Here is a 15326-nt window from a genome sequence, read left to right as displayed (position 1 = left end):
CTGTCTTATTAAAAACTCAGACATTTAGTTTGATTTGCTCTTTGTTGTTGAAGGGTGTATATCTATACACATATCTAGATCAAAAGAGCTCTCTGAGGCCTTCAGAAAGACTACTGGAACAATATGCTCTGGACAAATAAGGCACTTATTTGGCCATAGTAGCATAAGACATGTTTGGTGAAAACTAAAGACGGCATTTCACCAGAAGAACCTGATACCAACTGCAAAGCACAGTGGTGGAAATATTACGGTTTGGGACTGCTTTGCTGCATCAGGGCTTGGGCAGCTCACCCTCACAGAATCCACCATGAATTCTTCATTGTACCAGAGGGTGCTTGAGGATAATGTGAGACCCTCTGTCAGAAGACTGACACTCAACTGAAAGTGGACCTTGCAACATGACAACGACATCATACATTCCAATAAATCTACTAAGGAATGGCTGAAAAAGAGAAAAGGAGAATTTTGGATGGCCAAGTCAAAACCTGGACCTAAATTCCATCAAGATGCTGTGGGGTGATTTGAAATGGGCTGTGCATGCAAGAAAAGCCTCAAATATTGCCCAGCTGAAAAAAATCTGCATGAAGGAGCGGGAAAAAATTCCTCCCAGTCAATGTCAGAGACCAATAACCAGAACCCCAAAATGCATCTGGAAGTCTGCTGGTAACCAGTGCAGCACACCAAGCAGGGGTGTCATATGGACACGCCACCATATTCTGGATCAGCTGCAGCTTCCAAGTAGTTTTCAAGGGCAGACCCACAGAGAACACAGTGCAATAGTCCAAATGCAAGGTATCCAAAGTGTGAGAATCTGAAGGCCCTCCTGGTCCAGAGAAGAGTGTCATGAAAAAGGAAGCTCAGAGATTCTGTATAATGAAGGCATGAAGACATCTGCAGTGCCCAAAAGGTATTCCAGATATACCTGTTAAAGAACTACTAACAGCTTATGTATCTTCAGCTGAAGAATACAGAGTTTATATTCTGGACACTGGAAGATATTTTAAAATCTGTATTTCATTTTATTCCTGAAAGCTTCAGTTTTGAACACGTATTTTCAACTTACCCTGAGTAGATGTCCCTTGTTAAGCTGCCACTGTGCTTTAGGACAGTTTTGCTCAATTCAAACAGTACATCGTGCAAATTCTGTTCCTCTATTTTCTTTGTAGTTAACTCAAGTATTTGAGTATTTCTTCTGAATAGCTTGCAGGCATAGCAGGCAGCTGCAGCAGTCTCCATTTTGTCTCCTGTCAGAACCCATACCTTAATGCCAGCTTTCTGCAGAGCCTCAATTGTATCAGCAGCTTTTTCCTGTAACCTAGGAAGCAGGAACAACAACAACAACTGACAAAATTTGGAATTAAAAATAAAGTGAATCTCTTACCACCCACGGAAAGATTTTGCCTCCATATAAGGGAAATCCTCAGGTCTAAATTCCTTATAACAACACATTTTCTATCATGGTATTAAGTAAGTATTTAGTTCTTATTATCAAATTGTTCAATGGTTTTACTTTGATACAGGAGTTAAGTTTTTCCTCTCGGAAGAACCACAGTGTGTTTTTCAACTGTTTTACATTTGCTGTTAAGAGCAATCATTTTTTCTAAGCTGGGTGGAATTCTAAGGCTGCATTCAGATTACTTGTATCTTAGCATTGAAAAATGAAAAAGCCTCCCCCCCATTTCCCAAATAATCCCTTTGACCTTGCCTCAATAAATCAGGAAGTCTTAGTTGTCCTCTGTTGTCCAAACTGAGAAACTATGCTTAACCAATCTAGCTATCAGGGTCAGGGCCTTTTTATCACACAGGTACTTGGGTCAGGAGGAAAATTAACTACCACAACTGAATTTAAGATCAAAAATAATGTATCTGACATATAGTTTTAAATGGAAAGGAGAACACCAACCGGTCTTCGACCGCTGTAGCCCCAAGCAAGATAAGCCCATCTTCTATCTGTTCATAGGCCTCTGCCAATTTTTTTTCCCGATCCTGCAGGGCTAGTTTTGCCTCTTGAAGCTGTTTTTCCACAATCTCATATTCTTCATGTGTGAATTTTTTATATGCAATGCATAAGGTTCGCAAACCCTCCTGAAAGATAATTGTTTTAGCAGCACAAAAAATATTCATTGAAACTGTTGCGTGCTCTGCTAATGAGCTCTACTCCATACAAAGGTCTACGGCATGATTTGTTGAACAAACTATAGTGGTTTGGCTTACATATAATGCTAAGCCACAAACATACTACTTAAAGGTGTAGCATCAGGAAGATGGAGCCTTTGAGGGTTTGTATGGCTGACATCCTCCAAAACAATGCCTGAGGGTCCCACAAATTAACATAAGATTAAAAATGGTCACAGTCATATGATACCTTCACATCTCAGGTAAGAACATTCAAATGTATAATTACATCAGTCTTGTGTGAGATCTTTGGGTTAGAGCATTCAAATCTTTGGTTCTACACACAGACAGATGCAAGGAGCAGGAAACGCCAAGGGGACATATGACAAAACATGCTTCATGATATCATGAAGTAAATACTGCAACTTAAGTACTTCCATTAGACATAAGGATGCAAAAATGGCATACACAGGGGTGGGATTTGCATCATGAGATTGCCACATGATTTTGATGGAATCTTGGTTTCCTGTGGACACCAATGGGTTCCACAGAACTGGAAGCTCTGAGAAAAATTACATTGCTTTCTGTTCTATAGACACACAGTGTAAGTTATACTCGCTAGAATTTGGATCTTACCACAGCATTTCGCTGAACTCTTGACCTAATCTGTTCTATTTTTCCTTCTGTAACTCTAGGAAATATAGAAGAATCTGCTCCTTTGCAAAACAGATAGATTTCCTCTGAAAATATATAAACAAAACAAAATGAGAAAACTTTGTTAAATGTACTGTAACGTATCCGAGGAGAATAAGTGAAGTGACCCTGATGAAAATATGCAAGAACTGTTACCAAGGCAAAAGAGACTGAAAATTTTTTTTAAGTCCTGAGACACAATATAATATTCAGAAGTAGCTCAGGCAGATATCTCCCTGATTCACTACAGTCTAAGGAGAGGAGTGGGGAGATACAGCAGAATAAGACGTGCAAGATTCTGTCATTCTAACCCAGTGTTTCTCAACCCTGGCAGCTTGAAGATGCGTGGACTTCAACTCCCAGAATTCCCCAGCCAGCATCTCAATAAAAGTAGTTCTGGCTTTCCTGTGGAGCTGATTTCCTGGTCTGGGGTACCTAGTGGGTCTGATAGTATCTCTCTTCAACCTAAACAGGTTTTTGAAAATATTAATGGACCTTCTTTAATATATTCATACTATATTAAAACAAGTTAGGCACTGGGCATTGGCCCTCTCCCTCTTCCTTCCCAGTCATGTGATCTACCGTAGTGCTTTCCTAACTAGATCCTTCTTTTGGCAGCTTTTCCCCCAACAAATCTGGTCCTGTTCTGCTCTGAGAATTATCTTTCTGACACAGACAGAGTTCCAATCTCCTTTGTAGTTTCTTTCCAACATCCCACTGGGTTGGAAATAAAAAAAAGTCCTTGGGTATGAAATTGTAAAGTTTTTTTTTTAATTACCTTTTGCTGATTTTACAATCACACTCATCCGTCTTCTTACTGAATCAAAACTAAGAACTTCTAATAGTTCAAACCTGAAGGGAAAAAAATAACATTTTGTAATCACTTACATTTGCATGTAGACACTCTTAATTTTAGAAGAATGGGGACACTACTCTCAGATATTTCTTGAGATAGGAAAATAACATCCCACTGAAACTCCATATTCTGAGTCAAAATTCACTTACAGACATCTAGGTCTTTCCCAAAATAAATTAAAGAATCAACTAAGCAGAATATCTTTGCCAAGTAATTTTTATAATGACATTAAAAGTTTAAATTAACTATGTACAAGAAGTATTCCACAGGTGTCCCTTGTTTCATATTAAAAACAACTTACCTTTCAATATCATTTTCTCGATTTAAAATTTCCATAAAATTGTCTTTCAATCGTAAATATGTATAACCAAGTCTGAAAATTCAATTATAGACATAACAGGGATTAAAACAATCATATTTGTGTATTTATGTTTACAACAGGTGAGATTTGAAGACCTGGTTCTGCCATCTGGCCTGGGGTGGGGAGGGAAGACATCAGGTGTGGGGTTGGCTAGCCCCTTAGAGCCCTGGCATTTGCTGCTCTGAACCATCGGCCTCCTGGACTCTTTCTTTTTTAGTAATGGTTTTATATAGGTTTTATGTAATTGAATTTTTATTTATTGTTTTAATGAGTTGTAAGCCACCCAGAGTCCCCCATTAGGGGGAGATGGGTGGGGATAAATTTAATAAATAAATAAATATATGTTGAGAGTGAACTATTCTTTCCAAAAGATGTGAATGCAGATATTCCCTGCTTCATGTTCTCTTTCAAATAGGTCTCAAAACAGATTTTCACCATTTCCCCCTTTTCCAAAGTTCTAAATAAATGAATATAGTAAATATAAGTAAATATAGTAAATATAAGTAAGTATCAATAAATAAATAGGAGAGAAAAGCATATTTTTAATAATAAAATGGATGTTTTGCAGCTCAGTGCTAGCTGCTGTTTGTTCTCATCTCTCACACACATACTGTGCTGGTGACTTTTTTCACATTAGATTTTATAGTGAAATTCTATCCTGTTTTGAGCCTGTATTTTATCCACCCATCAATGCTTTTCTGCAGTGAACAACCCTACTTTCAGAAATCATTAATCCATAAAACCATTATAACCTCTGAGCCAGAAAGATTCACCCAAATTACAATAATGGGGCTTTTAAAAACAGAAGAAACATTTATTTTTCAGCAGAAATTAAGACAAACCTAGAGCTATTTATAGGCTCTGATTCCAAAGTAACATCTCATAGACACGTAGGCCTACTTTTGTTTTTCTAAGATCTGTATTTTTCTCAGTCAATCACAGGCATATTTTCACCAATAGCATTGTCCTCCAGGGGTGATATTATGAAATGGAACAGACATGTCCTCTTGCATAACTTTAGAGACAACTGTATTAGCTTGACACATACCTCTGAATCCCTTCAACTAAAGCAACTTCATCAGGGGATGATGAAATATACACTGAAGATCTTCCTGAAAGCTGAGCTTTCTTTACTCCATCCACCATATCATCTTCCTTCACTTGAATTGTATGACAAAGACATATAGCTCGGAAAAAGAGCTCTTCTCGGTCCTAATAAATTAAAAAGGAAGAACTTCTATGAAAAGCACTAGCATGTATCAGGTTATAACCTGATAGAAATGATATAGGGCATTTAAATTTATTAGATTGATGGGCCTGAAGTGGATGCAATATTAGCATTGATCCCACGATAAATTTAAGGAAGTTGATGGAAGGAAAGTTTTATTCCTCTCTCCCTCCTTCCGCCAACACCTCTGATTGCTAAAGCTCGTCCATAAGGTCAGGGTGGCCTTCTGAACAAAGTGGAATGGAACACAAGAGAAGATGCTGCAGACAGGAAGGGAAGGGGAGACTTTCCATCTTTGTAAGTGCAGTTAAAGAAAAATCTCTAAAATAAATAAAACAGTTCAATGTATTTGAAGAACTAGTGTTCTTGATCTGTTCATCAGAAAGTGTTTAGTCACTCCGTTTCTGGGCTGCAGTGCAGCTATAGGGGACTGAGCTGCTCAAAAGAAATCCTGTGTGATTGCTATTTTTTTCTTATTATTCTCTATATACCCATTCCCTTGCTCACTTAGGGCCATTGTTAGACTAATGAGAGTGAGAGTCTGTGATGCTGAATCAGTAATAAAATGATATTTCGGGATCAGTATACAACTTGCATTCAGGACTTTTTACCACTTTATTAAGTCCAGCTGGTGAGATTATCTGTACTGTTTTGAGCTCTCAGAGAGAGGGGGGGGTTGGTTTGGTTTGATGAAAACTTCTCTGAGAAAGAAGCCAACACACCTGTGCCTTACAAAAGTCAATGTGTCAGTGTAAGCCTCTTTCACAATGATAAGTGCAAACATTGTGTCCACCCTCCAAAGTCATTGTAGGGCAATTAATTCTACCTTTGCACCAATGAATGATCAGTGTAGTGATCATCAAATAAAATAAAAATGGGTACATTTAAATTTAAACATGATTAAAAATCGTGACTAGGGCACTCCCAAGCTCTTGCTATCCCTATTAAATCCCCTAGATTCATCTTTTTTTCTGTCTTATCAAACTAGGGATGCATCAAGATTGCAATCCTTGGATTCAGCATACTGAGCTGCAGCCCATGGCCTAAGTTGCTCCAATTTAGTTTAAGTTCAAGTGATACTTTCTTCACTTATTGTCTGACATCCAGAGAATTCTTGATTATTCTCTGTAAAGATTTTAAGTAGTGGTTTTGGCATGACTGTCAAATAGGAACATCTTAAAAAAAGCATTTAACATTTTTAAAGCACAATGCCCATCCGACAAAAAGCTACTTCCACTAAATGATTCAAGTGTTGTTAATAATGGAGCAAGGCAGTAAGCTAGACTGGGAAGGCAAGAGCATATGGTAGCCAACAAAACTACATAAACATGTCCAGAAAATCAAGATGTCAAGCCTGATTTTTTAATATGTTGGATCAGCTTTAAAAAAACAAAACAAAACTGTTCATACTTTTCCACTTCCTCCTGGGGAAGAATCAATCATGTCAATTCCACCACAGTCATGGAGAATTTGCCCGTTACAGATGACATGGGGTACATACACATGTCCCTCAATGCAGCACTCTATGAATTCCATATTGTTCTCAGTTAACGTCCCTGTTTTATCTGTGAAGACATATTCAACCTGAAAAGAGACAGATAGTAAAACAAGGATTAACATTACATGGTCAGATTTTAAGGAATCAGGGAAGCTCTTCTGATAACTGAAATTATGAGGTGTGACTTTTGAAATTGGGTCATTTGGTCTTTAGAGAACTTGCAGTCTTTTCAAGGAGGCATTCTACTTTAATGCAAATGAATGCAATACAGAGGAGAAAGTGATTTTATTATTTTGTTTAAAATAATATTTTTATTACCCTGGTTCAGAAAAATTATCTGTACGAGTTTCAAATGGTAAGCAGGTTTTCAGTGCAAGAGGCACTATGTGTCTTAGATTGTGATATATCAGCATAATACTGCATGATTTTTGCACTATTATTTAAATAATAATCTAAAGCAGTGCTTCTCAACCTTAGCAACTTTAAGATATGTGGACTTCAACTCCCAGAATTCCCCAGCCAGCAAAATAGAGAATTATGACCTGTGGTTCTCCAGCAACTTTTGTCATTGGGCATTCTTGCTGGAGTTGTTGAGAGACACTATTCAGAGTCATACATTTTCTGACCCTTTGCCAAACCATGTTTAGTGTTGTGAGTTGAGCAAAGATGCATTGTGCACTTAGGCACAGCTTTTTCCTTCTTTTTTTATACATAGTGACAGGATACTTGAAACTACTGATCATACTTTTATACCAAATACCTAAAGCCAACTGTGATTTATGAGAAATTCTGATCAGTAAGAAAGTCTGTATATCCTCTAAATCAGACCAATGATTATGCATTCTAATAAAAAATAACTCCAGGAAAATTGAAATATTAGTCTTTCCAAAGACAGCTGTTATATTTTTATAGTTCCTTCGGTATGACAGTTACCTGCCCTAACTCTTCATTGAGATCAGAGGTATTCACGAGTGGCCCTTCACCTGTTTCTTCATCAAACATTTCTTCATCCCAAGTAAGAAAATAAGAACCAAGAAATTTCTGCATTTCTACTGTGACATACATAGATACAGGAATGATGTAGTTGAAAAGGACCATGAAAGACAGAAAATCTGTAAATGCTGTGATAAACTGTCAAGAGAAAGACAAAAATAAAAGTATCAATATAAGCTAGTTTACGCTAGAGCACACTATTACACATGTTCACCTGAGAAAAGCTGCTGCAGTTGAATTTACTTCTTTTTAAACTTGTATATAATTGTGCTCTTAGACAATATTTTATTATTGCTTTTTAGTAAGAGAAAATATATTTTGATTTCTATAATTAATATGCGAGAAAGGAAATTAGTGAAAACTGCTGAGAGACCAAGACTTGGATTAATGGGCTACCCCAATAAACATATTTATTGGTCCACAACAGGTAACATGGCACTCTTCACCACCCTTTCCCTCTTCTTGTTTCCAATTGCAAAAATACTCAGTTTCATAAATCCGTCTGCCATGTTTAAGGTTCTCTATTATCCAGGTTAGAAAACCTCCTGATTTCGAACCCATGTTTGTGGGTTGCTTAATGAAGTGCCAACAACTGGTTCATTTGTGTGACTTGTTGATCAGGTTGTAATACCTGAACTGGGTCAATGCTATTTTTAAGTAACATCATCTCCATTCAGCAAGAGATACCCACAAGTTTGTTCCCAACAGTATCTTTTTTTCTATCCAGGTTTACGCCATCTGTAGAAACCATATTTTAATTCTTGTACAAGTATTTCATTGATTCATTTGTGCAAGTGCTTTTAAAAATCAGAATAACCTTACTTCACTTGAAGTTATGCTAATTGTATAGCTAGTGTTTGTGCTAGTTGTATTCCATCACCTTATGTAATGGTCTGTGGGAATGACCTTGAGAGACAGAAGGAAGAGCTACAGACTAGGCAACAGTCAGATAAAAGGCAGCTGAGCCCACAGAAGGAATGGGAGCATGGTAAATGTCTCAGAAGGGACCCTCCCTAGTTTCCTGGACTGTAAGGGGAAGGGGGGGAGAGATGTACTTTCAGACTTGCAAGATTCTGTTAATGTAACCTTACAATAAAGATAGAGCTAGTACTCCTGGATCTGCTTTGTCTGGACTACCTCACAAGGCTGACACCTTTGCTAGCATAACGCTGGATATAACTAGACAAAATGCTATTTTATTTAAATTCCTCTGCTGGACTGGCAGAATTGTAGAGGCAGAAAGATATAATATTGTTTGCCATGTGTAGGAACCTTTTATATGCAATGGTTGGGCTGCTTTGTTAGTGGCCTATCCTTGCATGTTCCATGATACTGATGGCTTTTGCATCCTGAACTGATTAATATCAGAAGTTCCTATGGTCTTTCTGATACTCTTAATGCTTAATGGCATTATGCTTCTTCAGGAGAGGGCATCAAGAAAGGTGGAGGGAGAATGCCAGATAGCTGCCATTTTTAGGATTGCCCCCTTGGCCAGCTGGAGAGGCCACTGGCTGGCTCAGAGTACGGCAGTGTGACATTTGTGGAGGGCCACACAAATGTGCAAAAATTCTTCCAACAGCTTACAGGATGAAGCCAACAGCTGTGTTGAAGCGACTGTATTTGTTCAACATACGGAAGGGCAGAAATCATCTAAAAGTTAAGTACATTATTATATCTCAGTATGAATGAAGTAATTCACATACCACATTTCTTTTCCTTTCTGATTCTGTTTTTTTATTATACCAAGGCTCATCGCGATATTGCTCAATTTGCCAAACATATTTCAGGGTGGTATTTATTAGTGATTTACTAATTAGAATACAAAGGTATACAATAAGAAAAGCATTCATTGATCTGAAACAGATGAAAGAAAATATTATTAGGGAAATGTATTCGTTTTACAACGTAACTTTATTCATTTTAGATTTTAAGTTAATCTAAGCTTTTTCATTATATACGTGTGACATTTTTACAGACAATCTAGTACCATTTCAGAATGGGAAAGTCAGACTAAAGAATGTCTATTATTATATATTGTTAGAGATTTTATATTGTTTTAACTCAGTAGTTCAACACACAGACTCTCTCAATGATATAATTTGATATGTGACAAAAGAGAGCACTGCCTGTCTACATCCATGCACAAGGAGTACTGCACAGTATTGATATATGATAGAAGGGCATTTCCAAATACATTGATCATATTCATATCCCATAATTCCTCAAAGGGTCATCTTCTTCTATTCTCATACAGAGGAAAAGAGATTAAAAGTAACTAATTGTACAGCTAATGTATGTTAAACCTGAAAGGTGACTTGAACTGATGTTTTCCAGGATAGTTCAGTCATTCGATCACCATGTCCTAAAGATGTGTATATCCCAAAGCCTCAACACAAGCTAGGTTAAAACAAACCAACAAACTTATGCAGAGCCTACAGAGCATTCCTTCCACCCCATTTTCATTTTGAGATGTGTTAGGAAGCATTTGAAGAATTTTTTGAGACATACTGTAGAGATTCATAGCTCTTTTACCCAAGGGTCAGAACCTCACTGGGCTCGTCTAGCTATTGGTAAAATAGCTAAATTTTGACTGAAATAGATGGTGTAGGAGTATAATCAAGAAAGAAATTTACAAATGCCATGAAAAAGAATTGTGCTCTTTTCTTTAAATACAGATTAATAAATAACTGTGGTTGCCTGCAACCAAGCATAAAATATTAAAATGTGTCTGTGTACGTGTGTGTGTGTATGTGTGAATGTGTGCTTTAAAATATGAAGGTAATAATAATAATTTATTAAACTTGTTTGTCCCCTGACTCTCAACGATGCTGAGTGGCATGAGATAAAGGAGGGCCCGGCATCAAAATCTTGGCAAAACTAGAAAGCTTAGAACTGTAACAAACTGAAAACTGTATCCAAATTCCTAATAATAAACTTTAAGAAAACATTAAGAAAAACTAATGCCAAAAAACCCTTCATTACGCAAGTAATTATTTACAATAAAAGATACACAAATTATTAGATTTTTTTCCCTACTCATCAGATAAATACTTTCTTTTTCCTACTCATTTCATCCATCATACACCACAGATATTAGAACAGTTGATGGTGCTTTACTTTTCTACAGCTGATCGTTTCTGTGATTTTGATTGGTAATTCAGTGCCATTTTTGTTTCCATGCCAGTATATATTGCAACGCCTGAAAGAAACAAAAAAAACCAGAAATAAAAAAACATGGGATTATGAAGAAGAAAGGATTACCATTATGGATTTGACTAATAAATTGAATAATGGCCGTGTACATTCAGTAATAGATACTGAACCAAAATGGGGTGGTTGTGCTATTCTAATTTGTTATTGTTTCACTAAAAAAAGCCACCCTACTTTTGCAATCCTGATCTAGAAGGGCTCATATTTATGACCTGTGGTTAAAACAATGAACTTATTTACTTACTAGAAGGGTAAAAAACAGTCTATCTTTTAGGATGAGGAAAACAAAACATTGCCTTTATTCTGTTCAGTGACACTATCATGTATCCAAATCTGATTGGTCAACCAAAGGAATTCCAGCCTTTTTGGGCCAGTAGACATGTCTGATATTTTGTGAGGTCACAGACATTCTCACAAAAGGGCTGCTATGGATGGCAAGGCCAATTTCCACAAATTTACCTGCAGACAAGCCACAAGGTACAGACTACCATTTTGTCATTCTTGGCCATTTTTCTGGGCTGATGGAACAGCATTCGCCATTTTTATTTTCTAAGAATGCCTACTATGCCTATATCTTGAAAACAAGATAGAGCTACAGCCTGGAGCTCTGCAGCATTGAAGTATTTATAATGACAGTTTAACAAATAAAATTAAGTAGGCAACGGAGCCTGGCAGAGGCCAAAGATGGTCTCTGTGCATAGACTGCCAGGCACAGCAAGAGATCATGGTAGAAACCCAGGGTTTTCATAATGTCATGCTATCATTATGTGTGATCCATTCTTGTAGATACCACACAAGAATAAAATACTTCATGAAAATTGCAAATAATAGAAAATGGAAACTGACAAAAAATAGAACCACCTTCACACCCCACCCAGACTACTGAATAATTTAGCATTTCAAGAATAATTTGGTTTCATATTGACAACCCTGCTTTCAACTCAAAATAGCTCTATTTGTCGGTCTCTTTTACTTTGTTTTTGAAGAAAAGATAATTCGTACTACATTAAAAGATGCTGTTGAAAGTCAGCGTCTTAATATGCAAAGTTTACCAAAGATTTTCTCTGTGTTCTTTAATGTAGCTCCTCTAAGAAGGACATTTTCCGATCCCAGTGGCCTGCAAAGTAAAAATTAATAAAAATTAATTTTATCAAGGAAACAAACCAAGCATTTCAGGATCAAATGAAATGTAGAACAAACAAGGTAACATGAATATGACAATTCATAAATACAAATTTAATATATAAAAAATTAAAGCTAAGTTCCTAATCCAAAATACATTAGGTAAACTTTAAAAATTGTTGTGCATATATTCCCGAAATATAAACTGAGAATTAGAGTACCATTCCAAAAATCTTCAGATTATTCTACATGCATTTTCTAAACTGCTATAGAATTCAATGCTGCTTATTCGTTAATCAGTCCTATTGGAATTAATGGGAAAATGCCATTTTAATTACACTGTGCTTCGTATCATACAAGATAAGTTATTTGATTTAGAAAATTAGGTATTTAGCAGTTTGTGGCTTGAGTCAGTGATGCAGACATTTTAACTGTATGCAGTACATTCTCTATTTTTAATTTCATAAATATGCACACACATATATTACTAATTAATATTTACCTGAATTACGTTTGCATGATCACAGATAGCAAACAGTGCATATATACTTCAAAAACATTAGTACATCTTAACTATGGATCAAAAATCTGAATACAATTAAAGCATGCTAAACATAAAAGTAAATTGTAAAGAAGAAAAAATTGTTTACTCTATCTGAAGTTGAACCTGTAACCATTCAAACCTAATAGATCAAAGCAATGAACAGTACAAGTCTAATTCAAAGAAATCCTTGCTAGGAGGAGTTACAATGAGTCATAATCTGCTTTTGCTGGTGTATCCCAGAGATATGTCAGAGTACTGAAAGATTTGCTAACAGGGCTGATCTATTACAGGGCCAAATATCCCAAAACAGGAGCTGGAAAAGGAATGGCAAAGGAAAAGGTCATGGGTTATATGAAGTTGTGTCACGTCCAGACTCCTTCCATATTAGGAACAAGCCCACACTTCATTATTTTGCAACAAACAAAGTGAATTCATTGGGAGCTCTGAGAAAACAACTTCCTGGTTTCCACCTCCCCTTGAGCTATATTCATCCAGAAATTACAAAGATTAAGGAAACGTAGCCCAACTTCAGCTAGCTGACAGCTCATCCGGCCCCCAGCCAGTTAGCACGGAGCTGCCTAACTGCAATCCAATATCCAGTTATATGATAGAAGTGGCATTTAACTCAAGAGAACCTGTCTCTGGGTAAAGGCTTATTTATTTATTTAAATGTGCATGCCTGATTAAACGTTATTTTTTCTACTGATTAATACTAGGGTGAAAAAACTGATGATAAAACTGGCATGAATTACCTAGGCAACATGTGCAGATTTGTATTTGAAATCTCACCTTGCAACTGGCTCGTTTCTCTCATGGTAAATATTTATCCGGCCAACAAATCTGAAAGCAAAAAAGAAACCAAGTTAGGGAAAAGCTGAGCATCAGTGTGGCTGTGGGAAAGTAGAAACGCGCATTCTAGTAATTGTACAGATGGTCATACAAAGAGCTTCCCCTGCTGCCTGTAGAAAAATGCATCATGATCCATCAAAAGCAATGGCGTTCTTTCTGCTACTTTCCAAAGCTTGTATCCTTAGCTATCTCCAACAAAACATTTTAATTTTCTTCAAAGTTCCCTTCCTCTGCTTTACTTCAATAAATTATAGACCTACAGGTAGGGGTTCATTTTTATTTGTTTAGAATATTCCTATTTTCTCATTCTATACGTGGCAATATCATGATGAAAAACCTATTTTTCATCTGTTACTAGCAATCCTGATTGGTGTTCTTAATTGGAGAATATTTTTGTTAGTTTTTTATGAATTTTTAATTATTTTTTTAATTGTATGCCACCCAGTCATGCTCTGTGAGATGGACGGCTATATATACCGTATCGATATATAGATAGATAAATGAATAAATAAAATTTCAACACAGTAATTGACAATATAACACTTCCTTTCCATATGGCTACATTTCTGCCATTTGAGGTAATATATCTGCCATTCAGTCTTATTTCTTTTTTCTTTATATCCAGGATAGGTAGCCCCTCCTTCTAGTTAAAAAATCAACTTTTTTCTTTTAAACGAACGCTGTTGACTATAGCATGCTCTCTTTTTTCAAACACCACAAGCTTCTACAGCTGCCCCATCCACAGTTCTGCTCTGTTGTATCTCAAGCCTTGGGTTAATGCTAGGTAGCTAGGATCTGACCTAAGAGAAGCAGTATTGTAAGAAATGAAGGAAGAAGGAAAATAGAGAGACTCCCTTTTCTTGCAGTCCATTTGAATCCCTCAGTTTCACTTCTGCTTCCTGTTATTGCACTGATTCCCATTTTCCTTTACTCCTTTTTTCAGCTTCCTTTTGGGATGTCCACCCACTCTTTCGTTATGGTATTCCCACAAACTACCTGGAACTCAAAGGTTTTGCAGTAAATCTGCTAGCAGCAGGGGTATCTGCAGGAGAGGGTCAAAACTGACAAGAGAGTGGGCAACGCAGGGAGATCCATGCCCCACCTCTTTTGGACAAAAGGACAAAAACGGCAAGTCTTAGATTGTGACATCACACCTAACATCTTGCTGATTTTGGCCTCCTCTGGCAGACGCTGCTGGCTAGCAGTTGTCATTTTCTACTCTATCCAGTTCTTTCACTTTAGTTATTTAGGGCAGAATGCTCCTTGAAATCACACACACAAGGCTTCTGCTTTTTCTTTAACAGTAATTATTTGAATTCCCCGGGTTGACAGCAGCAGCTAACTGACCTTGGCTGACCCAAAAAGCTAGGTGGAGTTGACCATGGTTTCCCCGGATGGGAAGCCATTTGAGAAGTCTAGGACGAAGACATTTTTTAAAAAAAAGAAATCCCAGAAAAATGAATGGCAAGTAACTTCTGCATCACACCAAGAGAACTGCATGGATATGCTTGTCTAACTCAGCAGGAACTAAGCTCAATTTGATCTTACTTTCTTAATGATTTGAATGCACTTTGGATAGCAAGAAGTCAGAGCTTCTGAGGCTTTTGCAGAGAACACTGGGAGACTGAAAGCTAACGGCCAGGAACCTATGCAGTGAATGGTGCCTAAAATTACTAACATGGAAGTCATGCTTATTGTGTTAGGTGATCTCTGTTTCTATTCCAAAATTGCATCAATGTGCAACCTAATAAACCCTGGGGAACTGGCATTAAAATGATTTAGCTGGAACAAAGTGGCACAATCCACAAATAACTAAGTCCTATATACATTTCTCTCATTTCTCTATATACATTTCTA

At 36.9% G+C, this 15326-nt stretch overlaps 1 protein-coding gene across 11 annotated transcripts in view; it reads right to left on the bottom strand.

Annotated features, from left to right (window-relative positions):
- Nucleotides 1–15326, bottom strand: part of ATP11A (ATPase phospholipid transporting 11A) — a 122897-nt gene that overhangs the window by 29148 nt on the left and 78423 nt on the right. For all 11 annotated transcript variants that reach the window (XR_015795401.1, XM_088136524.1, XM_088136528.1 and 8 more), the window contains 12 exons: nt 13410–13460; nt 12007–12071; nt 10862–10943; nt 9448–9598; nt 7685–7882; nt 6664–6837; nt 5074–5237; nt 3966–4037; nt 3587–3660; nt 2752–2855; nt 1904–2085; nt 1064–1315 (listed from right to left, as the gene is read on the bottom strand). Coding sequence is in view for 10 of the 11 variants with exons in the window: in XM_088136524.1 (XP_087992650.1) it covers nt 1064–1315; nt 1904–2085; nt 2752–2855; nt 3587–3660; nt 3966–4037; nt 5074–5237; nt 6664–6837; nt 7685–7882; nt 9448–9598; nt 10862–10943; nt 12007–12071; nt 13410–13460 (1569 nt within the window). In the remaining variant the exon portion in view is untranslated. The remainder of the gene's footprint in view (nt 1–1063; nt 1316–1903; nt 2086–2751; nt 2856–3586; nt 3661–3965; nt 4038–5073; nt 5238–6663; nt 6838–7684; nt 7883–9447; nt 9599–10861; nt 10944–12006; nt 12072–13409; nt 13461–15326) is intronic.

Source organism: Python bivittatus, unplaced genomic scaffold (assembly GCF_059951505.1).
Source record: "Python bivittatus isolate LINGU-HERP-01145 unplaced genomic scaffold, Pbiv_v1 ctg000060_np1212, whole genome shotgun sequence".
NCBI classification, from domain to species: Eukaryota; Metazoa; Chordata; class Lepidosauria; order Squamata; family Pythonidae; genus Python; species Python bivittatus.
Note: the sequence above shows the minus strand (reverse complement) of the source record. Positions and strands in the feature narration are given on the sequence as shown.